At 39.6% G+C, this 25,466-nt stretch overlaps 2 protein-coding genes across 3 annotated transcripts in view; both read left to right on the top strand.

The window, feature by feature from the left end:
- Positions 1–273: 273 nt before the first annotated feature.
- Positions 274–19,308, top strand: CCDC28A (coiled-coil domain containing 28A). The gene is made up of 6 exons (XM_011978413.1): positions 274–498; positions 2,675–2,874; positions 6,021–6,184; positions 11,152–11,306; positions 14,298–14,320; positions 18,741–19,308. Exons 1-6 carry the CDS (start codon positions 274–276, stop codon positions 18,793–18,795), a joined length of 822 nt encoding a protein of 273 aa, XP_011833803.1. The 3' UTR covers positions 18,796–19,308.
- Positions 19,309–22,074: 2,766 nt separating this feature from the next.
- The window catches only part of ECT2L (epithelial cell transforming 2 like), a 112,317-nt gene continuing 108,925 nt past the window's right edge, over positions 22,075–25,466 (top strand). The window contains exon 1 of one of the 2 annotated variants that reach the window (XM_011978411.1): positions 22,075–22,184. The gene's annotated coding sequence lies outside the window, so the exon portion shown is untranslated. The remainder of the gene's footprint in view (positions 22,185–25,466) is intronic. The other variant, XM_011978412.1, reaches the window with a different exon arrangement.

The raw sequence follows: 25,466 nt of genomic DNA, 5'->3' as shown, positions 1-25,466 counted from the left end.
ACCAAGGAACAGTTGCACTGCGACACTCTGGTTCCGCCTTCGGGCGTGCTCGAACAGCATTCTGGGAATTGTAGTTCTTAGGGCTCTGACACTCACCAAAGGGCTGAGTAGCTTCCGGGAAAGGTACTGCATTGCCCGTTTCTACTTCCACTGCACCTGCTTATTGCGTCTTCCTCCTGGGTCACAGAGCCTAAAGCGACGCGCCCAACCATGAGTCTTCCTTTTCACGCCCGCCGGAGTTACAGCTAAAGGCAGGACACGCGAAACAATGAAATGCCGAGGGCGGAGACAAGAGTGACACTGGGGAAGCAGGAAAAGGCGGGGTTTCCGCTTGGGGCATGGAGGCCGTGCCTCTCACGTCACTTCCGTAAACAAAGGGAGCTGCCGAGGCGCGGGTCCAGTGATGTGACCGGGGCTGTGTTTGTGGCTGCGGCGGTGGCTTCTGAGGCTGTCAGGTCTTTGCGGGTTGCGGAAGGGGGCCCCAATACCCTTCTTCAGGTATGTAGTGGAAGCAGAGGAACCTCCGCAACCTGCCCCTTTAGGCCTTTCCCACCACTCTGGTCACTGCTGGGTACTGGGCGGTGAAGGGTCATCGCTTCGGCAGATTGGGGAAGGGGAGTGAGGTGATGTCAAGAGGGACCTCCAGGGGTACTGCTTGGAGGCAAGACTTGGCACTTAAAACCACTGTGTGAATAACTATGAGCAGTTTACTTATGCGTTCTCTAAAACATTCGTTGCTGTTTGATATACAAGAAGGGTTTCAGTGCTCTTGTGACAGATGTGACTTTCCAAAAACGAGGAAATCGCGAGTGCTGGCTCCCCAGAATATTGTGGTTTAGACCACCATTGGTTTATTTGCATTGCTTTAACTTTCTAGATTTTTTTTTTCTCTTGTACCACCAAATGCGTATTAGCATCGTGAAATTTCAGGCCAGCGTGTTTATGCGTATCATAAATTTTTACAGATTCTTGCCTCTTCAGAGAACTAATATCCCATCATCTCTATTCAGTCATCTTTCAGACTTTCATTTGTGTTGCATGTTGACACAATACCAGAATTACTATTGTTACCGAAATTATTCTTAAAAGAAAAATTGTTAGCCAAGGTTTAAGTGGATTGATACACAATGGTATCTGGGATTAGAGACTGGGCACTGGAGCCTTTCCCAGAAAGCCTCTTCTTTGGAAGTATTGTAGCTCCAGTTGTGATTGTCTAGCGTCAGCCAATTTAAGCTGAGTGGTTTAAATTCCAGTGCCAGTGGCACTAAGTCCAGGCAAAAGAAAAAAAAAATTTCATTGAATTTCTCAAATAATTATTTTAAGCGACAGCAATGGGTTTGAATCTTTTCGAATGGTCATGGCATGCTTAAACACAACATGCAAAAAACGGCCTAATGTTTCTAGAAGGCAATTTACAACCTGATGAGGTAGATAGCCATATAAATTCTTTATCTTACGTTACATGAAATAATGACGTTAAGAAAAATTTAACACTATGCGCAAATAAAATATGGAAAGGTTTTCATGTTTTTTATTGTTTTGTTTTGAGACGGAGTCTCGCTGTGTCGCAGTGGCGTGATCTCGGCTCACTGCAAGCTCCGCCCGCCGGGTTCACGCCATTCTCCTGCCTCAGCCTCCCGAGTGGCTGGGACTACCGGCCTCCGCCACCACGCCCGGCTAATTTTTTTGTGTTTTTAGTAGAGACGGGGTTTCACCGTGTTAGCCAGGATGGTCTCGATCTCTTGACCTTGTCATCCGCCCGCTTTGGCCTCCCAAAGTGTTGGGATTACAGGCAGGAGCCACCGCGCCTGGCCGGAAGGGTATTTTTAAATAGATAGATGTTAGAAAATAGAGCGGATTAATACATAAAGTAAGGGGATTGTGCAGGGATAACTAGGAGGCCTTACACATATTCCCCATGGAAGGGCCCTCTGTAACTTCACATTGTTAACTTTTTTTGATACGGGTAAAACCAAATATATATCATAAAATTCATGTTTGTTTGGAAATGGTTAGAGAAAGTATATTCAAAATAGGCAACAAACAAGTTTGATTTTCTAGAACTTTCCTTGATCACCATGCTAGAATCATTATTAGCCCTAGCTAGAAACTGATTTCTGTTTAGTAGTTTGAAGTAAGGCTTCTATTTGATTTTTTAAATGCTGATTAAAATCCCCCTGACAATTATACATCTGTTTGAATCTAGTTGGTTCTTCTTGAGCATACATTTTGGAAGAGAGACCTAAAGGCCACCTGAAACTTGAATCAGGCCAGGAATATTATGTGGATCATTTGTTTATTGTTTATATATTGTTCCCCTTGTAAAATGTAGGCTTCTTGAGGGCAAACATCTTGTTTTGTTCAGTGCCGTCTCCCCAGTGCCCACAATAGTGTCTGGCTTATGGAAGAGAATCAGTAAATATTTGTAGGATGAGGGAATAAAGAAAATGGTAAAAAACAAAACAACAATAACAAAACTGTCTACCAGACAATTTTGCTAGGGGCTTATGGGTACATAGTAGAGTAGATTAAACTTAAGAGACCCATTTTCTAACTTTCTCTTATGCCCTCTGGAATTCTTGATCCTCTTTTGACCTGTGAAATGGGTCTTTGAATTTCTTTCATGTTTGCATATTATAGCATGCATATATAATTGTATTATTTCCTTATTTAGGTCTTAAGAAGCTGGCCGTGGTGCAATAAGGAACTTAAAACAATGGAAGAGCGGAAAGTGAAGAGGAGGAGTCCTAAGTCTTTTAGTGCCCATTGTACTCAGGTTGTCAATGCCAAAAAAAATGCCATTCCAGTGAGTAAAAGCACAGGGTTTTCAAATCCTGCATCACAGTCAACTTCACAGCGACCAAAGTTAAAAAGGTGAATTCTTTTATTTTACATGTTCACAGTAAAATGCCATTGAAGTAAGTCCTGACTCAACTTCTTCTTAAAACACTTTTTTAGTTTTGAGGGGCTGTGACTGCAGGTGTGTGCCACCACACCCAGCTTGCAGTTTTTATTTCTAAAAAATAATGATGTCATTGTTTTTGTATAAATAATTTGTGTTTTTTATAAAAATTCAAACACAGGAAAAATTCAAAGAAGAAATTCAAAATGCGAAAATTCTACCACCTAGAAATAATCATTATTAATATTTGGTGAACATCATTTGCATTCAGGATATTTAAAGGAAACAAGTGACAAGTTTAACTATGTTATATGTTACTGTTATATGTATGTGAGTATTTTGTAGTATTAGATATTTGGAAGGGAAGATTATAGCTTTAGAGAAAAAAAGTGTTGTGTAATGTCAATCTTCTTTCTAATTATTAAATAAATTTACGCTCACATCCAGTCTCACCCTGGCAAGTTAGCTAAGGAAATGCCTGTTGCATTCTGAAGCCACTGGGTTTACACGTAATAAAAGATGAGATTACTGCCTTGATGAAGATCTCTCTTTATGGAAACAAAAGGGACACAGCCAAAGACAAGAGAACATTTGAAAGAAGTATTCCAATGAGTACCAAATGATAAACAGGAGTTTTGAGTTTTGAGGATTTCCTTCAAATGAATTATCAGAATGGGGTTTTTCTTGTGGAGGAGTTTAATTAGGGTCAGATTTTGAATAACTTTACAGTTGGTGGAAAAAGAAAACCAAGAGATTTTAAAAGTAATCACTCCTTTTGCTATATTTTTAAAAGCAGTTTATTTGTATCATTGTCATTTTTACTTGTGGTTTTATTTCCATACGTTCTTGTAGATGTCGGCTTCTGAGAGCCGGGACTATCTGGATCGTCATTGTGTGCCTGACGGTACTTACAGTGGGCCTTTGCACATAGTATTATTTCACTGTGTGCTTTCTTTATTGTTGAATTATGTTAACATAAAGTGAGAGTGTGAAATAACATTGAAGCAGGAATAAACAGGTTTTTGTTTTATTTTTTGTGTTTGTTTTCTGAGAGGGTTATTAATTGATGATGTGAAACTTTACTTGGAGAAAACTTCTAAATTTGAGAGAAAAAATACGTTTGTCATGCTGAAACCTTGTGCTCTGTAATAGTTTATCTCAGATTTAAAATGTGAATATGGATCTTTCAGGGATTTTTTTAGAATACAGATTCTGCATCAGTGTGGGATGGGGGGCTTCAGATGAGCATTTCTAAGAAGCTCACAAGTGAAATTGATTCTGTGGGCCATGGGCAGCACTTTGAGTAACAAGGTATTACATAATGTATATAATATATAAAATGCAGCCCTTGCTTTGGGAAGAACTGTTACTGACCTACTGTCCATAGTGTATCTATTCTAAACTTCTTTCATATGATAGTCTGTTTCTTTTTTCCCCCCTCCCCTACCTTCCCTGGTATACCCTATTTATCTTATCGTTATTGTGGTGAGGACAGCTGTGTTGAAGGTGTCTTCATTCAACATTATGTAAAAATTGAGTACTGAATATACTTCCATATCGGGATTTGTTGTGTGCATTGGGTTATAAAGATAAATTACTCTTTCTCCCATTTTGCCTATTTAGCTGCTACTTGTTCTTTAAGTCTTTGCTCACTTATCACTTTTAGGAAGCCTTCTCTGGTTGGCCCCAGGCTGAACGAACTGCTTCTCTCTCTTCCTGTATCACAGTGTGCATAACATCATCACTCAAGCATTTGAGAGCCTGGTATATGCCAGACATGTGTAATAAGGACTAATTTAGTCTAGGGGTTCCAAAAAGGCCCTCCTGAGGAAATAGCATTTAAACTGAGACTTGAAGATGTGTGGGAGGTAGTGTGCCAAAGATGGCAGTAAGTGGAAGAATGCTAATGTAGGCAGAGGATTAGCACGTAAGAAGATAAGAGAATGGATTTCTAGGAAACTAAAGAGATTCAGTGTCTAGAGCATAGACAAGGGAGGATAGGGTTTCTTTGGGATATTAGATTATATTCAGCAGGCAATGCAAAGCTACTAAAGTTTTTTTTTTTTTTTTTTTGGACGCGGAGTCTCGCTCTGTCACCTAGGCTGAAGTGCAGGGGTACAATCTCAGCTCACTGCAACCTCCACATCCTGGGTTCAAGGGATTCTCCTGCCTCACCCTCCTGAGTAGCTGGGACTACAGGTGTGCGCCATCACACCAGGCCAATTTTTATATTTTTAGTAGAGACAGGGTTTCGCCATGTTGGCCAGGTTGTTCTTGAACTCCTGACCTCAGGTCATCCTCCTGCCTGGGCTGCCCAAACTGTTGGGATTACAGGCATGAGCCACCGTGCCTGGCGTACTGAAGCATTTTTAATTAAGCAAATTATATGATCTGATTTTACTTTTTAGAAATGGACTTGGCTGCCCAGTGGGGAGAGAAGGGAGATCAGGGATCACACACAGAGATAGGGAGACTGGTTGGGAAGCGCTTTGGTTAAGAGATGGGATGGCGGCAGGGGAGAAAGAGAACTGGAGAGATTAGATATTTTGTGGGTATAATTGATAGGACTTCACGACTGCATGTAGGAGCCTTGGGAAGTTGGAGGAGTCAAGGGTGATAACAAGTTTTTAGTATTCCATTACATGGTGATTATGAATTTAAATATCTTCCCTTCTCCTTAGACTGGGTGTTTGTGGATAACGTCGGCTACAGAGTAGGGACCCCATAACCACTTGTAGAACTACTGAGAGTTCAAGGAACAAATAAAGTTTAGAAGGGAAAGGTGTAATATGTTTTACTGAGAAATGAAATGTAAAACATAGGATAATAGAGACAAGTTTTCTTTTCTGCAGTCCAAATAATTAGCATATTATATAAATGCTTTAATCAAACTTTTTATATGCCTTTGTAGTTATATTTTATACATTTGTTTGAGGTTTTTCACAGCCTGTTTTTTCTTTTGGTTTCTGGCTTGGAGTTTCTGGTTTTATTTAGTATTGACTATTTGATTTCTGGCTTTTAAGGGAAATTCCATTTACTTCACTAAAAAATTCAGCAGAAGCTTAATCTAGAATAGCCTAAAAAGATAGAATTAAAGTTAATTGCATCATCTTCACAGAGTGATGAAAGAAAAGACCAAACCTCAGGGCGGAGAGGGAAAAGGCGCTCAGTCAACTCCGATTCAGCACTCCTTCCTCACTGATGTCTCAGATGTTCAGGAGATGGAGAGAGGGCTGCTCAGTCTTTTGAATGATTTCCACTCTGGAAAACTCCAAGCATTTGGTAAGCAGTAGATGTTTCTCTACTATTTTTTTCTCTAAGATGTTTGCATCCTATTTTCTGTGTGTATTTTACTCTCCTTTTCAAAGTGCCAGTTTCTTTTAAGAAAAAAACAACCCACAGGCATAAAGGCAATCATCCTAGATTTTGTCTTAGAATATAATTTGCCTTCTAAAACTTCTGGGAAAAAGGTTTCTTTTTTTTTTAAAGAAGGAGGGTTAGTTGAAATGTTAAAGTAGGATTGCTATTATGGAATAAGTATCTTGCAGGTTTAACAAATAAGAGGGACAGTCTTGGTCAGTTAAAATATTTTAGACTTAGTGTCTTCATTTTGAAAGTATCAAGATCATTTTCCCTTACCCTCCTAAGCTTAAACTTGTTTCTTTCCCAGGATTCCTGATTTAAAGTTAGGAATTAAAAGAATCCAGTTTTCTTGTTTTTTCATGAGGATATAAGAATAGTTAACTGATTGTCCCATTAAAAATTCTGAATAGGTATTTTTTGATAGTCACAGAGTTCCCAAAAGATAGATTTTTCATGTGCAGTTTGGAACTTATTTGTAAGCTTTTTCTAATGATAAGATTATTTCCCAATTTTTTTTTTGAGACAGAGTCCGGCTCTATCGCCCAGGTTAGAGTGCCATGGCGCGATCTCAGCTCACTGCAACCTCCGCCTCTCAGGTTCAAGTTATTCTACTGCCTCAGCCTCCCAAGTAGCTGAGACTATAGCCGTGTGCCACCATGGCTGGCTAATTTTTTGTATTTTTACTAGAGATGGGGTTTCACCATGTTAGCCAGGATGATCTCCATCTCCTGACCTCCTGATCTGCCCGCCTCAGCCTCCCAAGGTGCTGGGATTACAGGCATGAACCACCGCACCTGGCCTATTTCTCAATATTTTAAAAGGCAATTTCAATAATATGCATAATCTTTAAAAACTTTTTTTTTAACTTCCCCCTAGTTTTTTAGAAGATGCATAATCTTATACAAATGCATAAATATCCACATACATATTGATTTTTTAAAGTATTCTTTCCCTTCCCCATGTTTTTATTACTTGACTTTCCTATTCCCTCCCTTATCCCTTCTGCTACTTCCACTTCCCCTCATCCCAACCATTTGTTAACAATCCAGGTATATATCTTTTCATATTTTTATTTTCATTATTTAATACAAATGGTATCTTATATAAGATATTCTGTATCTTGCTTTCCTGCACTAAAGAATATCTGATGGAAATCTCTCTAATGCACCTAGGATGGCTCTAGTTCATTCTTTTTTAATGACAACATAATATTCCAAGTTTTGAATATACTCTAGTTTATTCAACCATGTCCCTATTGAGAGGCATTACTTTGTTTCTTATTTTGAGCCAGCAAACACAATGGCGTAGTGAACATCTTTTTACATAGATCTTTAGGCTGGTGCTTCTATTCTTCTGGGATTGATTCTCATGAGTGGGATTGCTGGGTCAAAGTATATATGTAATTTTAACTTTAATAGAAGTATGCAGATTGCTTTGCAAAGAAAAACAATACTGCACTTCTAGGTTCCATAAACAATTTATGAAAGAATGCTTTTCCTTGAATTCCCACCAAGCAGTAGGTATTATTCGTCTTTTAATTTTTGCCTGTCTCTTGGTGTTAAGTGAGATGTCTTTTATTGCAATTGAGTTTGAAGATCCATGTGTGTTTGGTAGATTGTTTGATATATCCTTTTCAGGACCTTCTGTCAGTTTTCTACTTGGTTATTTATCCTTTTGTTGTCACTTGTAAAGAGCCCTTTATGTTTTAGATACTAACCCTCTGACCTCTATTATGTATTTACTTTTGTTTACCAAATTTGTTGTGTCTGTGCACTTTGTTTATGGTATATTTAACTTTGTGAAAATTTTTACTTTTTGCATTCTCAAACATGTCTGTATCTTTTTTTTCATAGTTTCTGGGTTTCCAGTCTTGGTTATGCTAATATTTGAAAAGAAGACATTAAAAGCACATTATTTATTTCACCAAAATACTTTATTATACCCCTACCTCCTTGCTTTAGCCCATCCCAGTAAGGCGGTATCTTCAGAGTATTTTCACTTCCCCTCTCTTCCATTCTTCCCTCCTACCCTTGAGATGTAATCTTTGGACCACTTCCATGTCTTTGCTTTTTCCCATCACCTTTCTTCCCCTACTCTATGTTGCCTCTGTGTTTTTGGATTGAAGTCCTTTCTTGTCTTTGTCTGTTATCCTACTGATTACTCTTCATAATAAGTGTTGCAGATGAGAATTCCATTGCCAGTCAGATTCTTTCTTAGCAGGTAATTTATATTTTTCTGTCTCGATGATTAAAAGATGTTTTTCTTTTATCTTTAAAGGTTAGGCATTTTCCAGGATATGCTTAGGACTGTGTCTTTTCTCATCAATCTGCCTGGGAATCAGTGAGCCCTTCATATCTGCTGACTCATCTTTCATCTCACGTAACATATTTTCTATTGTTTATTATTTTTCTTCCATCTCTTCCTTTTTAGCCTCTGAAGCTTCTATTGTTCTCATGGTGGGTCACCCTGATCCGTCCTCCGACTCTCATCTTTTCCCGTATGATTTCTACCTCTTTATATTTTTACTGTACATTTACATACATATACACAAACATACATACACACAAACACATATCTTGAGATATTTCTGTTTCTTCCATTTGACCTTCCAGGTTACTAATGTTGAAAATCGTGACTAAAATAGAGGAAATATGACATATTTTACTGTGAAGAAAGGACGATTTTGAGAGAGCCATAACTAGCTTCAACATTAGTAGTCCTTAACATAATATAGTATAGTCCATTTATGAAGATGTTATAAAGCTGGCTAGAGGAAACTAGTATAATTTACATTAATTCATATTTATTCAGGATATGTACTTCAACTTTAGCTGAGGTATATTTTACCTGTATAGTACCTTTAGGAAAAATAGAAAGGTTTTTTTTGAAAAAATTATACTGTCAAGGGATTGTAGAGTCTGTACTTAAACTGAATGAAAAGATAATATGTTATGTGTATAAATTAGTTGCTCTGGGCAGATAATGTCACTTCAGAGGACTCTTGGTCAATACATAATGTAAGACCTATCCTTTAGCAATTAAGTTGTCTTGACAACTGTATATACAATTAAGAATACTACATAGTGTTGCTCATGCTTCATAACATTTTTCATGCTTCATAAATATTTTTATTAATATTTCTTAAAGGAAGAATACATAATTGGTTGGCAAAATGATTCACATTTGAAGTCGTTATTGAACTTTTTTTTTTTTTTTGAGATAGAGTCTCTCTCTGTCACCCAGGCTGGAGTGCAGTGGTACAATCACAGCTCACTGCAGCCTCAGCCTCCTTGGGCTCAAGCCATCCTCCCACCTCAGCCTCCCAAGTAGCTGGTGCTACAGGCATACAGCACCACACCCAGCTAATTTTTGTATTTTTTATAGAGATGAGGTTTTGCCATGTTTCATAAACTGGTCTTCAACCCCTGGACTCAAGCAGTTCTCACACTTTGGCCTCTCAAAGTGTATTAAGATTACAGGTGTGAGCCACCGTGCCCAGCCAGAACTCTATTTTTTTTTTCTTTTTTTTTGAGACAGGGTCTCGCTCTGTTACTCAGTCTGGAGTGCAGTGGTGTGATCATGGTTCACTGCAGCCTCAACCTCCCCAGGCTTATGTGATCCTCCCACCTCAGCCTCCCAAGTAGCTGGGATTACAGGCACATGCCACCACGCCTGGCTAATTGGCTGATTTTTTGGAATTTTAGTAGAGACGAGGTTTCACCATGTTGCCCAGGGTGATGTCGAACTCCTGGGTTCAAGGGATCCGTTAGCCTTGGCCTCCCAAAGTGCTAGGATTACAGGCATGAGCCACTTGGGCCTAGAACTCTTAATTTCACTCAAATTATTATAAAATGTTGGGTCACTCAGTTAAAATGGTAATTGTCAAACGACATGATTAGATGGTTCTGTTTTGCTTCTACATATCATGTTATTGTTGAAGAAAACATATTTTCTCTACTTAAGGGATGATTTTCTTTCTCTCTCTTTTTTTTTTTTTTTTTTTTTTCTTGAGACAGGGTCTCACTCTGTTACCTAGGCTTGAGTACAGTGGCTTGAACATAGCTCACTGCAACCTTCACCTGCTGGGCTCAAGCAATCCTCCTGCCTCAGTCTCCTGAGTAGCTGGGACCAGAGGCATGCACCACCATGCCTACCTAATGTGTTTTTCTAAAAATATTTTTGTAGGGGTAGGGTCTTGCCATGTTGCCAGGCTGGTCTTAAACTCCTGGGCTCAAGCAGTCCTACTGCCTCAACCTCCCAAAGTGTGGGGATTATAGGCACGAGCCACCATACCCAGCCTGATTTTGCTTTTTAAAAAGAAATGTTTCCTATATGCTTTTCTTTCTTTCTTTCTTTCTTTCTTCTTTGAGACCGAGTCTCGCTCTATTGCCAGGGTGGAGTGCAGGGGCGCGATCTCAGCTCACTGCAACCTCTGCCTCCTGGGTTCAAGCGATTCTCCTGTCTCAGCCTCCCGAATAGCTGGGACTACAGGCGTGCGCCACCATGCCCAGCTAACTTTTGTGTTTTTAGTAGAGACTAGGTTTCACCATGTTGGCCAGGATGGTGTCGATCTCCTGACCTCATGATCCACCTGCTTCAGCCTCCTAAAGTATTGGGATTACAGGCGTGAGCCTGTAATATTTCACGCCTGGCCTGAAATATTTCCTATATGATTTTCTTTAGTACCCAAGGTCATTTCTTAGGTTGGTCATTGTTTTCCTGGTCAGAAATTTGATTTGTTATTAAACACAGAAAATAATAATTATCTAATTTACAGAAGAAAGAAAACCTGTTTCTTTTAGAGCACCTAGAGTTTAAGTGTTTTTACTCAATGCTGTTCGTTTGAACTGTCCTAATCATTATTAATGTTCTGGAATGTTCCCAAGGAAATGAATGTTCCATTGAACAGATGGAACATGTTCGGGGAATGCAGGAGAAATTAGCTCGCTTGAATTTGGAGCTCTATGGGGAGTTAGAGGAACTTCCTGAGGATAAGAGAAAAACAGCCAGTGACTCCAATCTGGATAGGCTTCTCTCAGATGTAAGTGTAATTCTTTTTCTTTGTTCTTTAAAGTAAAATTTTATTGCAAAAAAATTTACCTTTTGAACTATTTTAATTTATACAATCACGCGGTTTTTAGCATATTCACAGTGTTGTGCAGATCGCTGTTGAATTGCGGAACATGTTCACCATCCCAAAAAGAAACCCTGTACCTCTCAATTCTCTCCTCTTCTCATCCCCTAGCAACCCCTACTCTACTTTCTGCCTTTATGGATTTGCCTATTGTGGACATTTCATATCACTGGAATTATACAGTATGTGGCCTAAGTGGATTATTTTACTTAATGTTCAAGTTTCATCCATGTTGTAAAAACTTTCCTCTTTTTTTTTTTCAAGAAATATATTCCAAGGAAGTTATCATATTTACATCTAAGCATGTATTCTCAGAATACAGATGCTGGCAAATCTGAAAGCAAAATATTTGCTTCTGTACAGAAATAATAAAGTCTTAAGATACAGAAGATAGTAGTCAAAAAGACCTTTCCTGATGTGATTAATACATTTTGTGTTATTTACTCAGGTGGTGGTTACTTGTTTTTAAATACAGACCTACATTTGGTATTTCTGCTAATTTAGTACCTTGCCATATGTATTACTTTGCTAGGGCTGCCAAAACAAAGTACCACAGACTGGGTGGCTTTAACAACAGACATTTATTTTCTCACAATTCCGGTGGCTAAAGTTGGAGCCCAGGGTGGCAGGGTTGCATTTTTTCTGAGGCCTCTCAGTTTGTAGTAGCCGTCACGTTCACATGGCTTCTTCCTCTATGCCAAGTGCCCAACTTTGCTCTTCCTGCCAGTCACATTGGATGAGTGCCTACCCTAATAACCTCATTGTGACTTAATTACCTCTTTAAAACCCCTGTCTTCAAATCTACTCACAGTCTGAGATACTGGGGGTGAGGACTGAAACATGAATTTTGGAGGGTACACAGTTTAGCACATAACACGAGGTATGATTATTACACTGAGAAATGTTAATTAAATTTGCCTCTTTAAATCCTTTTTGGAACAAAAATAAATAAAAATTGAATTTAACACGTTAGTTTTAGATTCCCTATTAACCGTTGACAAAAAGGGTTAATTTCTACTGTTTTTCTCTCTTTTGAATAAGTAAATGTGAGGGAACTTGTATGCCAATACTTTCACTATTTCGAGTCTATAATCTTTTTATTTCATGTCTGTCATATTCAGTCTTGCAAGTATTTCCATTTGCAGTTCATGGTTTGTTTGTTTTTTGAGACAATGTCTCACTTTGTCACCCAGGCTGGAGTGCAATGACGCCATCTCAGCTCACTGCAGCCTCAACTTCCTGAACTTGAGCCATCCTCCTGCCTCAGCACCCCCAAGTAGCTGAGACTATCACGCCTGGCTAATTTTTGTGTTTTTAGGAGAGGTGGGGTTTCACCATGTTATACAGGCTGGTCTTGAACTCCTGGACTCAAGTGATCTGCTCACTCTGGCCTCCCCAAGTGCTGGGATTACAAGTGTGAGCCACGGTGCCCAGCCTTACCAGTTCATGTTTTACATTTTTTTCCTCTTAACAGATAATAAGTATAATTTGCTATACATTTAGCAGAATAACAGTGGTATAGTGAAAAGAACACTGAATTTGAAACCAGAAAGCCTTCGTTTAGTTCAGTGTTTGCATTTGGGTTATAACTGAACAACATTGAGCCATTTAGTTAACATTTTTATAATTCAGATTTTTCCTTCTGTAAGATAAAAATGCTGTGGTCTGAATGTTTATGTCCTCCCCAGAAAGCATATGTTGAAATCTTAACTTAGAAAGTGATGGTAGGAGGAGATGGGGCCTTTGGTAGGTGATTCGGGCAAGAAGGTGATTAATGTCCTTATAAAAGAGGCCCAAGAGAAACCTGCTGCCTCTTCTACCAAGTGAGGACACGGGGAGAAAGCCCTCTTGTTGCATGAGCCAGGAAGTGGTTCATGCCCTCCCGAGACAGCAGATCTGCTGACTTCTTAATTTTGAACTTTCCTACCTGTAGAACTATGAGAGGTAAATTTCTATTGTTTATAAGCCACCAGTTTATGGTGTTTGTTATAGTAACCCAAACAGACTAAGACAAGGGGTGATGAATTCTACCTTATATAGAAAATTGAGTGACATGAAATCTTTTTGTAATCTATGATGGTTTTAAATATTTTGATCATTAAAATGGCAATTTTTTTCTTTTAAAAACTGTTATTAGAGATGATTATTATGATGCCTGGTTTTAGGAATACTTATAAAACTCCAGTTTTTATAATCTGGTTTCATTCTGTGCTCATATTCTTTTTATTTTTTTGTAGAGACAGGGTCTTGTTATGTTGCTCAGGCTGGTCTTAAATTCCTGGGCTCAAGCAGTCCTCTCCCCTCAGCCTTCCAAAGTGCTGGGATTACAGGCAAGAGCATGTCTGGCCTCTCTCCTTATATTCATGTTTCATAAACATGTTAATGCTACTTTATGATTATTTTTGCAAAAAGGAATTTTTTAGCCTGAAAATTTTTTGAAAGTTTTTTTCTTTAGTACTTTGCTTTTTCATTTACAGAAAGCTTTTTTGTTTTTGTTTTTTTTTTTTTTCCGACACAGTATCTCATTCTGTCACCCAGGCTAGAGTGCAGTGGCACTAACAGAGCTCACTGCAGCCTTAAACTCCTGGGCCCAAACAATCCTCCCACCTCAGCCTTCTAAGTAGCTGGACCTCAGGTGTGCATCACCACATCTATCTAATTTCTTTTTATTGTTTGTAGAGATGAGGTCTTACCATGTTGCCCACGCTAGTCTGGAGCTCCTGGGCTCAAGCAGTTCTCCCATCTTGGCCTCCCAAAGTGCCAGGATTATAAGCATGAGTCACCGTGACCAGCACAAGAAAGCTTAAATGAAAAATAATTTATTTAAAAACAAATAGTTAACAATTATTTATATTGATCTTATAAAAATTAAAAATAATTTTTTTATTTGTTTTGCAGTTAGAAGAGTTGAATTCTTCCATGTATCCTTTGCCTACTATCAACAGTGAAAAGTTTACAACTTACAATTTCTGATGAATAGTCTCAATCAAGTTTTTGAAAGATGTGTTATTTAGATATGGTGAAAAGACACATAGTATTATTCCCTAGGGCCATCACTCTTCCTCTTTGGTTTTCTTTTCTTTTCTTTCTCTTTTTTGTTTCTTTTTCAGAGACAGGGTCTCACTCAGTGGCCCAGGCTGGAGTGCAGTGCCATGATCACGGCTCACCACAGTCTCAACCTCCCAGGCTCAAGCGATCTTCCCACTTGAACCTCCCAAAGTGCTGGGATTACAGTCCTGAGGCACCATTCCCTACCTGCTTTGGGTTCCAAATGGAATTTTCTTGTTGTTTTTTACACTGAAATTTTGCTTCTGGTTTGTTCTACTTTGCTTTGTACTGTTTTTGAATTTTTAAGACAAATTGTTGTTTTTTATCATGAGAACTAAGGATTAGGTTAGTTGCTATGTAAATTATTTTGAAGCTTAGATTCTGAGGCTAACCAGCAGTGAGATATTCAGACATATATACTATACTTAATTTAATATCATCACATAGGATATTTTAGGTGCATAAAATTGAAAACTAGACATTATTAAAATGCAGGCTTCAAGGGATGCTTACATAGCTTGTGAAATGACATTTCATAATTAAATGTACTTAGTGTTTTATAGGATTAACTTAAAGGAGATCACCAAGACACATGTAGAATATTCAGGTTTTGACATCTAAATTGAGAGCAATTATTTTAAGAACTTTTCAAAATGTACTTTTGAACATAACAGGCACAATGGTAAGGTACAAAAGAACAATGAGAAATGATCCTGCCTATAAAATAATTTGAGAGGTAAGACATTCCCTTTGAACCAGTTATTGACATAGAAAGGATACTGGTTGTAGAGATTTAATTTTTGAAGTTTGGTTCTACATTTTGATCATGTAACCTTGGGCAAATTGTTTAGCATCTCAGAGTGTTCTCTGTAATACAGGGTAATTGCTACATGTGATGATGCATATGTGAAAATTTCCAAAATATATGTATAAAAATTACTATTATTGCTATAAGATTATATTCATACTGTTATTAACTGCTGAATTGTGCAGTAACAACAATTAAGAAATTGGGGCCAGGCATGGTGGCTCATGTCTGTAACCGTTATTAACTGCTGAATTGTGCAGTAACAACAATTAAGAAATTGGGGCCAGGCACAGTGGCTCATGCCTGTACTCCCAGCACTGTGGGAAGCTGAGGTGGGTGGATCACTTGAGGTCAGGAGTTCAAGACCAGCCTGGCCAACATCTTGAACCCCTGTCTCTACTAAAAATACAAAATTTAGCCAGGTGTGGTGGAGTGCGCCTGTAATCCCAGCTACTTGGGAGGCTGAAGCAGAAGAATTGCTTGAACCTGGGAGGCGGAGGTTGCAGTGAGTAGGGATTGTGCCACTGCACTCCAGCCTGGGCAAAAGAAATCGGGAAGTATATAGAAGTCCTGTAATGGCAATGAATAGCTAATCTTCATGAATACTTACTATTTTCCCAGTACTGTATAAAGGGTATGTGCATTATCTTATTTGGCCCTACTTGGAAGTAGGTAGTGTTATGCCCTCCATTTTGCAGATGAAGAAAATAAGGTGCTACATAAACTGTGGGGAGAGATTAATGTAAGATTATTGTCAAGAAAGAGTTAAAGAAGGGGGTAAGATTTGAGTTAATCAAGGGGCTTTTCCTGCAAGAAGTTCTTTTTACTATATTCCTTCAATGCTTTATATTCTTTCTCTGCCATGACACTTAAGTATTTTCTATCCTTTTGTGTGGTTTTTTCGTTTGTCTGTTTTGAGACGGGTCTTGCCCAGTTGTCCAGGCTGAAACAGTAGCATAATCTCTGCTCACTGCCACCTCCACCTCCCAGGTTCAAGCAATTCTCCTGCCTCAACCTTTTGAGGAGCTGGGATTACAGGTGCCTGCCACCACGCCCAGCTAATTTTTGTATTTTTAGTACAGATGGGGTTTCACCATGTTGGCCAGGCTGGTCTTGAACTCCCGACTCAGGTGATCTGCCCACCTCGGCCTCCCAAAGTGTTGGGATTACAGGCGTGAGCCACCATGCCCAGCCCTTTTTTGTGAGTTTTTGTTAAACATTTAGAATTTTTTGTTTTGTTTTGTTTTACCACTTTCTGTGACTCAACCTGTGGTGGAATTTAGCCACCACAAACGTGGCAGCATAATACCCTATATAATACAACAGTGTAGGCTTTGGAATGCTTGGTAGGCAGCCATGTGACCTTGAACAAAATCTGGCAACCATAGTTTCCTCACCTGTAATAGGTGTTCTCTCAGTACTTAAACTTTCCCCTCATAATTTCCCTCTCTGTCATGACTGCCTCTGTTAATTCAGTCTCCAAGAATATTTTAAAATGCCTTCGAGGACCATGGCAGACATTGCTAATCAGACATGGCATTCTCTGCCACTGAGCCTGGATCTGGATATGAAGTCTGTTTGCCATCTCTTTATTACAGTTGTCAGGCATCATCAGTATCATCAGTTCTGCTTTTATTCTTCCTTCACTCGCTACATGATAATCCAGGACCTCATCGTCTGAGTCCATACTTTTTCAATTTTCTGTTCCAGGTCTAGAGTTGCACTGTTCAATATAGTAGCCATTAAGCCATTTCAAAGACTTAATAGCCTTAAAAGAACATAAAATATCTCAATTTTTATAATGATTACATGTTGAAATAGTTCTTAAAATATTATATATATATTTTTGAGACAGGGCCTTGCTCTGTCACCAGGCTGGAGTGCAGTGACATGATATGGCTCACTGCAGCCTCGACTCCCTGGGCTCAGTTGATCTCCCACCTCAGCCTCCTGAGTAGCTGGGACTACAGGTGTATGTTATGCCCAGCTGTTTTTTTGGTTTTGTTTGTTTGTTTGTTTGTTTGTTTTTTAAGAGATGGGTTCTTGCTATGTTGCCCAGATTGGTTTCAAACTCCTGGGCTCAAGTAGTTCTCCCACCTCAGCCTCCCAAAGTGCTGGGATTCCAAGTGTGATTCCAGTATTTCTATTGGACAGTGTTGCTCTAAACTTTAGGCATTGCTACAAAATTAATATTCTTGAAACATCACTTTCTTCCTGCCATTTCTATTTTTTACTAATTTATTTAAACCATGTCAACTATTTTAAAGGTTCTTAATAATTTGGTCACAACCTGTACATGCTGTTGTATTTTTCGTTCTTTTTCATTCCCCTCAGGCTGGTTTTCTGGATGCCCAAGAAACACATCATGTTCATTCTCATCATAATGCCTTTGTTCAGGTTGTACCTCCTACCTAAATTTACTCTCACCTCCTTGTTCTCCTTATCACATTACATTCAAGCTGACCACTTCCATAAAGGATTTCATTTGTACCTTAACCTAGCATTCTGCCCTATATTATTATCTGTTGATTTTTACATGTGTTAAATCTCAGCCTTCCAACTGGACGAGAATGTCTTTGATGGCAATGCTTATGTCTGTACATTTTTGCAACCTCTGCCGTACATGTACTGCAAGCATTTAGTTGCCTTCAGAGTATTCATATCATTGAATTGGGTCTTGAAAAATAAGTAACAGGTGGATAAATACAGGTCAGTGAGAAAAATGAAAGACAGTGATCGTAAGAAAGGATGAGTAATCCATGCAAGATTCCTGTCCTATTTCCAGTCTTCTTGAGGAACAATTAAGAGAATTATAGAAAAGATTTTAGAGCTGTAATGATTTTATTTTTGGACTTTTAAACAGAATTGTTTTCCCAAAGATGATAAAGTGGTGTCTTCTCAAAAGGTTTTTTTAATCTAGTGTCTTGTCATATTTGTCTCTAATCAGCTCCTTACTATGAAAATGATTATTGACACATTAAAAATAATTCTGGGCCAGGTGTGGCTCACACCTGTAATCCCAGCACTTTGGGAGGTCGAGGCAGGAAGGTTGCTTCAGGCCAGGAGTTCAAGACCAGCCTGGGCAACATAGCAAGACTCCTCCCCCATCTCTAACAAAGAATAATTAGCCAGGTGTGTTGGCATGTGCCTTTGGGAGGCTGAGGTGGGAAGGTTGCTTGAGCCCAGGAGTTCGAGGCTGCAGTGAAGTATGATCGTACTACTGCATTCCGGCCAGAGCAACAAAGTGAGTCCTTATCTCTAAAATTAAAAAAAAAAAAAAAAAAGTCTTCAAATTCTGTCTATAATTTACTACGTTTAAAAGTTGTCTTACCCCATCTGAGTGTCTCAGTAGCAACACAAGAGCTTTTCCTTTGAGCATATCTCTTTTTTAAACACCTCTTTCTCTTTGCTCCTGAATGTAATTTTCAGAAATGTAAAAGAAGTACCCCTTATAGAATGAAAATCTTCTTAACTGATGAATTCAGACAAAAACTCCATTTGGCAGATGCACAAGATGTTCCAAATACTTCTGCTAGCTAAAATGAATGCAGCTTGCTCTCTGTGGTTTGAAGAGAAGCAGCAGTCTTTACTTTTCCAGCCAAATCCAGTAGCAGAATCATCTTCCACAACAAGGAATTAAAGTAATTAAAGTGCAAGTGCAATGATTGTTTTCACATTCTGCTTTTAGTAAATGTGACTCGCCGTAATTCGCCATAACTGGAGGCCTAGGCCTTGTTGAAGGCTTAATCAAGAAATGTGATGCAGAGATTGTGCTGCTATGCTTCATATTGTTGCCTTATGGGATTATACTTGAAATGCATTGTGCTAATGTTCTTGACGGGGTTGAGGGATTTCTCTTTCCCAAGCTCACCAAACTTATTCCAGTGTTGATCACAAGCTGATGATGCACAGGCGTCTTGTGGCAGCCCAGCTTCAGTTTACGTTAGACAATCCGTATACACGTTGGTGTGTTTTCCAATGGCCAGTGATAAGAAATTAAATAAGTATTTGTGAGATTTGCTATTTTTTAATAAAGTAGTTGTTTTAAATTAATCTCTGTTGTCTGTTTTGAAGAAACCCATGTAGTCTTCAATCTGGGCGATACAAGGGTTCAATCCTTACAAGTAAACTATTTATAAAATTTGAGGTTCTAGAACTTCCTTGCAAATTCTGTACCTTGTGTACATTTAAATACTGGTGTGATGAAAGAATGTGAGCTTTAAAGTTACTTAGACCTTAATTTGAATCCCCGTTATGCCCCCGCTTAGCTTTGTGTTCATGCACGTTTACTCAGGTTGGGTTTTTTTTTTTTTTGTAATCTAGAAAATGAGGTCAGTAACCAAGTTGGTAGTGGTTATATGGGGAGTAAGTGAAAAAGGGTGTATAGGATGCTTAGCACAGGCCGGGCGCGGTGGCTCACGCCTGTAATACCAACACTTTGGGAGGCTGTGGCAGGTGGATCACTTGAGGTCAGGGGTTCAAGACCCAGCCTGGCCAACATGGTGAAACCCCACCTCTACTAAAAACACATACACAGAAATTAGCTGGACGTGATGGTGGGCTCCTGTAATCCCAGCTACCAGGGAGCCTGAGACACAAGACTTGCTTGAACCCAGGAGGCAGAGGTTGCAGTGAGTCGAAATTGCGCTACTGCACTCTAGCGTGGGCGACAGAGCAACACTCTGTCTCAAAAAAAAAAAAAAAAGAGAGAGAGAGAGAGATGTCTATCACAATAGCTGACACCAGCAATGCTCAGTAAACATTCATTTCATCACCTTTTAAAAACAGCTTTATTGAAACAATAATTCATGTCATAAAATATACCCCTTTAAAGTGTACAATTCAGTGATTGTTCGTAGATTCATAGAGTTATATACCTATCACTGTGATCTATCTAATTCTAGAACATTTTCATCACCCTAAAAAGAATCCCATTAACAGTCACTCCTTGTCCCCCAAGCCCCTCAGCCTTTGGCAGCCACTAACCTCCTTTCCAGCTCTCTGGATTTTCTATTCTAAACATTTTATATAAATGGAATCATACAATACGTGGCCTTTTGTGACTGGTTTCATTTACTTAGCATGATATTTTCAAGGATTTAAGCTTCATCCATGTGATTGCGTGTACTTCATTTCTTTTTTTGGCTGAATCATACTCCATGGTATGGATAGAACACATTTTGCTTATTGTATAGCTCGGTTACCTTTGTGTTGCAGAAGATGCTAATGCTTCTGTCTCCTTGTTTCCAGGCCACAGAAATAAGCACCTAATTGGGGGAGGGGAGGAGACGGACTTATTGAATATTTTTCAAATTTTGATTTTAATAATTTTTGGCTTTCTGAATTCAGAGTATTTTGATCAGTTTATTTAATTGGTCTTTTTAATACCCCTTTTAAAAATTATAGCGTCACGGAGGAAACTTCATTTGGGTTGTGAGAATAGGGATTTAAGGGGAAAAAGTAGTACTCTACGGTCTGACAGGGCGAAAGGATACTTTGTCATGTGAAATTTTTCTTGGATTGGTCCTGAGATAGAGTAAAGCAAAAAGCTGGTTCCTGTGGGTTGTGACAGAGCAGTGGATTGACCTTGTTTATTCACTTGGTTCATTTGCCCTTTGTGTCACAGGGCCCCAGATGGGTCCCAGGTAGTGAAATATTAGCTTATCTAATTTGTATCCTTTCACACTCCTTAAACACATATCCAAGGCAACAGGAAAAAATGCGGTGCCTGTATTAGAATAAAATTTAGGGCCTGGTTTGGGGACAGGCACCAGTACTTTCAGCTACTCTGGCGGCTGAGGCAGGAGGATTGCTTGAGCCTAGGAGTTCTAGGCTATAGTGCATGATGATGATTTTACTGGCATACAGATGAAAAAGAAAAATATATTTGAAATAAAAATAAAAATATAGTGCACAATGATGTTGCTATGCTGCCTAGGCTATAGTGCACTCCAGCCTAGGCAGCATAGCAAGATCCCATCTCTCATAAGAAACTTAACTAGAATGAAATTTTTTTATTACATAGATGTTGCTTATTCATTGTAGAAAAAATCGAATTACAGATGATTTTTAAAACTACCAGAGCAAACCATTTAACCTATTTGTGTACATACTCCCAGATTTCTTAAACATGTTGCAAAAAAAATAGATCGTACCATTCTGGTGGTTTTCTAAGCTGCTTTTTATAGGTAATGTATTGTGAGCATCTTTTCATGGCCATAACTATTACATACAAAAGAAAAAAAAAACAGGCTTCACAATAAATACTTAAAAGACATTTTGACCAGAAACTAATGAGGAAGGGTTTTTTGGTTTTGTTTTTGCGATTTTGTTTTTGTACCTCCTGTATAATGCTGAACTTGGTACTTCTGCAGTAAACATTAACATTTTCTGAGAATCTGCTGAAGACGAACATAACAAAAAATAAGAAACTCCACTTTCCTCATCACACAGCCTTAATTAACATCGCTGGCTTTGTTTGAGATCAAGCAAACGTTGGCTTCAGTGTCCGAGTCTCTTCTTGGGGTCCCACGGCCTTGGGTCTAGCATCTCTGCTGGACACCTCGTAGGGCTTCTGAGACGTGCCGCGACCCACGGGACCCCACGAAAGCTTTTTCCCACGGCAAGCTCCCTGGGGACGGGGAAAGGAGCCGGGACCCGAACCTAGCTGGCCTCGCGCTGGGACTGCGGAGAGAAGGGCGGTGGCCCGCACGGGGCGGGCGGCTCTGCACACTGCAGCTGGGGAGGTCCAGGTCGGCCGCTGGGGCGGGGTGGCGGCTCAGTGTTGTTGGGTCCCTATGGAGATGACCCTGTCCCTGCCCCACCCCTCTTCAGAGCTGCGGGCCGGAGAGGGCGCACTCGATTTTCACTGCACGGTTTCAAGAGGAGACAGCAGCTACCATGCCGGGCCTCATGGCCACTTCCCAGAGGTAAAAGCCCGTGGCTTCTGAGCCGCTCCTCTTTTTCTTGGGGCCGCCCGGGGCACATCGCCTGGGCCGGCTTAGTTTCCCAGTGCAGCCGCCCAGGAAGACCCTAAGCAGCGCTGAGGGGCACAGGGCCCTCCCTCCGGGACCCTGGAGTCCCTTAGCAGCTTTGGAATTAACCAAGACTCTCAGGAGGCTCTGGGGGGGAACAAAATCCGCGCGTAGGGTAGGGTTTGCATGGGTCCATCGCAAATAAACTCTTACCTCTTCCAGAGAACTGATTTGGGATCGAAGTAAAGTTCTTGAGCACTTTGGAAAACGCTGATTTTCATAGGCCTTCTTCCTTCTGACAGTTCTTGCCCCCTTTCCTCCTATGGGGTCCAAAAATGTAGGCAGTAGGGTGGGGGCTGGGTTGGGAGAATGAAGGAGAAATACAAAAAATCTACTGTGAATACAGGTCGTAGTTACAAGGATAGCTCTAAGAGTTAATATGCTAAGATTTGACGAACAGGACAAATAAAACAGTGGTACTTTAAAATATTTACCGATTTAAAAATACCGATGCTGTGCTTATTAATAAACTTTGCATATGTATCAGAACAGAATATCCTGACATCATCAGTATTAAAGTTCACTGCAACCCATGCAATTGTATGCAAGCCCGCTACAGTCTGTTCTGCAGGAACTGACATTTGTGCTCCACAGAAACCTCAAAAATCATTCTCTAAAAACAATTATTTCAGTGGGAGGAAGAAGGGTAAAGGACTTGAAAGTTTTATAGCAACAGTTGCATCTTGTTTGTTACAGCGTGCTTTAATTTTATAGCTTTAAACTTATAAATCAGTGAGCACATCTACCATTTCAAAATACCAGCACAAGTATGGTATTTTCTGTCACCACCTGTACTATCAATAGCCCAGGTTTCCTCAAAACACGCCATTATTTTCATTATCCTTTGCTTAGTGTGTACTTAATAAAAAATTATATCCTGGCATGTATCTTTACATGCCCTAAATGTGGAACATTTAACTCAACTGGAATTGTCTTTCATTTCTGCTTTTTCACCAATCACACTTTTCTTCTACTCCCGTTTTTTTTTTTTTTGTGTGCAATCTTTAGAACCAGATAACCTTTTTGGAGGCATATTTAAGGAAGTAAATTTTTGATAATCAAATAAAGGAATCATTGCACAATTTGTATGTGTGAATTGCAGAAGTATGCAAATGTAGGTACATACCTCTGCCAAGGAGCAATGTTTTAATTTCTAAGCCACTCTGTCTACTGTAGTGGAAAAGGACCAGACTAACTTGCATTTCTCCACCTGTGTAACGGATCACCTGTGGAAACACAGTTAATTGACATCATGTGTGATCCCAGTGAGGATTTAGCTCTCTATATGGGCTGGCAATTGTTCAGCCGTTTCATCTTTTAATTGGGCTTTGATTTTTCTGAGAGGGAAAAAACAAAAACAAAACAAAAAAAACCTCTTTTCTCTTTACTCTCACACACTCCATACTGCCCTTCACCTCTTGTCACCAAAATGTGTGGGAATTTCTTCCCACCGACAACTGATTCTCCAGTGGCCACCAACTCTATGTCCTATAATTTAACCCAGCTCTGTCACTGTGTACCTGGAGTTAGTGTCAGATCCCACAGGTTAAGGGCTCAGTCCCAAAAGACTGTCCCCCACTTCAAATGCCAATCACAAGTCCCAGGTTGTGACTATATGTTGTTTATGATTAACCAACCAGTTACAAATCTGGGTTCCCACAAGCCCCTCCTCCGGTTTGATTACTTTGCTAGAGTGACTCACGGAATTCAAGGAAACACTTTACTTATGTTTGCCCATTTACTATAGAGGATATTACAAAGGACACAGATGAATAACCAGATGGAAGAGATGCCCAGAGAAAGGTATGTGGGCAAGGGTGTGGAACTTCCATGCCTTCTCAGCCCCTCCATATGTTCAGCTATCTCAAACATCCCTGAATCTTGTCCCTTGGGATTTTAATGGAGGATTCATTCATAGGCACAATTGATGATATCATTGGCCATTTGGTGATCACTCAACTTGAGCCCTTTTCTCCTCCCCAGAGGTCACAGGATGGAGCTGAAAGTTCCAGCTGCATAATCACATGGTTGGTTTCCCTAGTAACCAGCCCCCATCCTAAAGCTATCTAGGGGTTCACCAAGATTCACTTCATCTGAACAAAAGATGTTCCTATCACCCAGGAAATTCCAAGGGATTTTGGAGCTCTGTGTCAGGAACTGGGGTCAAAAACCAAATATTAGAACAAAAGATTATCCTAGCATCCACATCGACAAGAGTTTTAGGAGCTCTATGTCAGGAACCAGGGACAAAGACCAATATATATATTTTTTATTATTCTACCATATCACAGGTTGTCACACAACAAGCCCCATCCTTCTTTTGACTAAGCATAGAAGTGCCAATGTCAATTTCTGAGTTCCTCATCAATATACCTGTTGTAAAGGATAGTCAGCCACGACATAGAAATGTATTTCCAAATACATCCGTAGCAGTTGTTAAAGCAAACTAAATATGGCCTGAGATGGACTCTGTACTTTTATAGTTGAATCCTTGTGGATGAATTGCCACCTAATTTAATAGGTAGACAGGAATGAAAACCTAACTTAGGAGTACGTGCCTGTAACAATCGCTGAGTCTTGGCCAATCCCAGGAGCCATACTTCAACCACTCATACACGGCTGAGTGTTCAAACTGTGTTCAAATAAGGCAACTGCTGAGCTGTAACCAATCCAGCTGTTCCTGTACCTCATTTCTGATTTCTGTACATCACTTCACTTTTTTGTCTATAAATTTGTTCTGACCGCAAGGCACCGCGGGAGTCTCTCTGAATCTGCTGTGATTCTGGGAGCTGCCTGATTCGCTAATCATTCATTGCTCAATTAAACTCCTTTAAATTTAATTCAGCAGAAGTTTTTCTTTTAATACCGTTTTATATTCAAGTTAAACTTACACTTCAGAACAAAAATCTAGTATAATTTTGAAACTTGATGGCCAATTACCACCTGTGTAACCTTGGATGATTTTCTGATTTTCTTTTATTTTTTCTGAGTCAGGGTCTCACTGTATTGCCCAGGCTGGAGTGCAGTGGCACAGTCTTGGACCTTGGTTCACTGTAACCTCTGCCTCCTGGGCTCAAGCAGTCCTCCCACTCCAGCCTCCCAACTAGCTAGGACTACAGGCGAATGCCACCACACCTGGTTAATTTTTGTAGAGATGGGGCTTTGCCATATTGGCCA

This window comes from Mandrillus leucophaeus, unplaced genomic scaffold (genome assembly GCF_000951045.1).
Source record: "Mandrillus leucophaeus isolate KB7577 unplaced genomic scaffold, Mleu.le_1.0 Scaffold194, whole genome shotgun sequence".
Taxonomy (NCBI): Eukaryota; Metazoa; Chordata; class Mammalia; order Primates; family Cercopithecidae; genus Mandrillus; species Mandrillus leucophaeus.
Note: the sequence above shows the minus strand (reverse complement) of the source record. Positions and strands in the feature narration are given on the sequence as shown.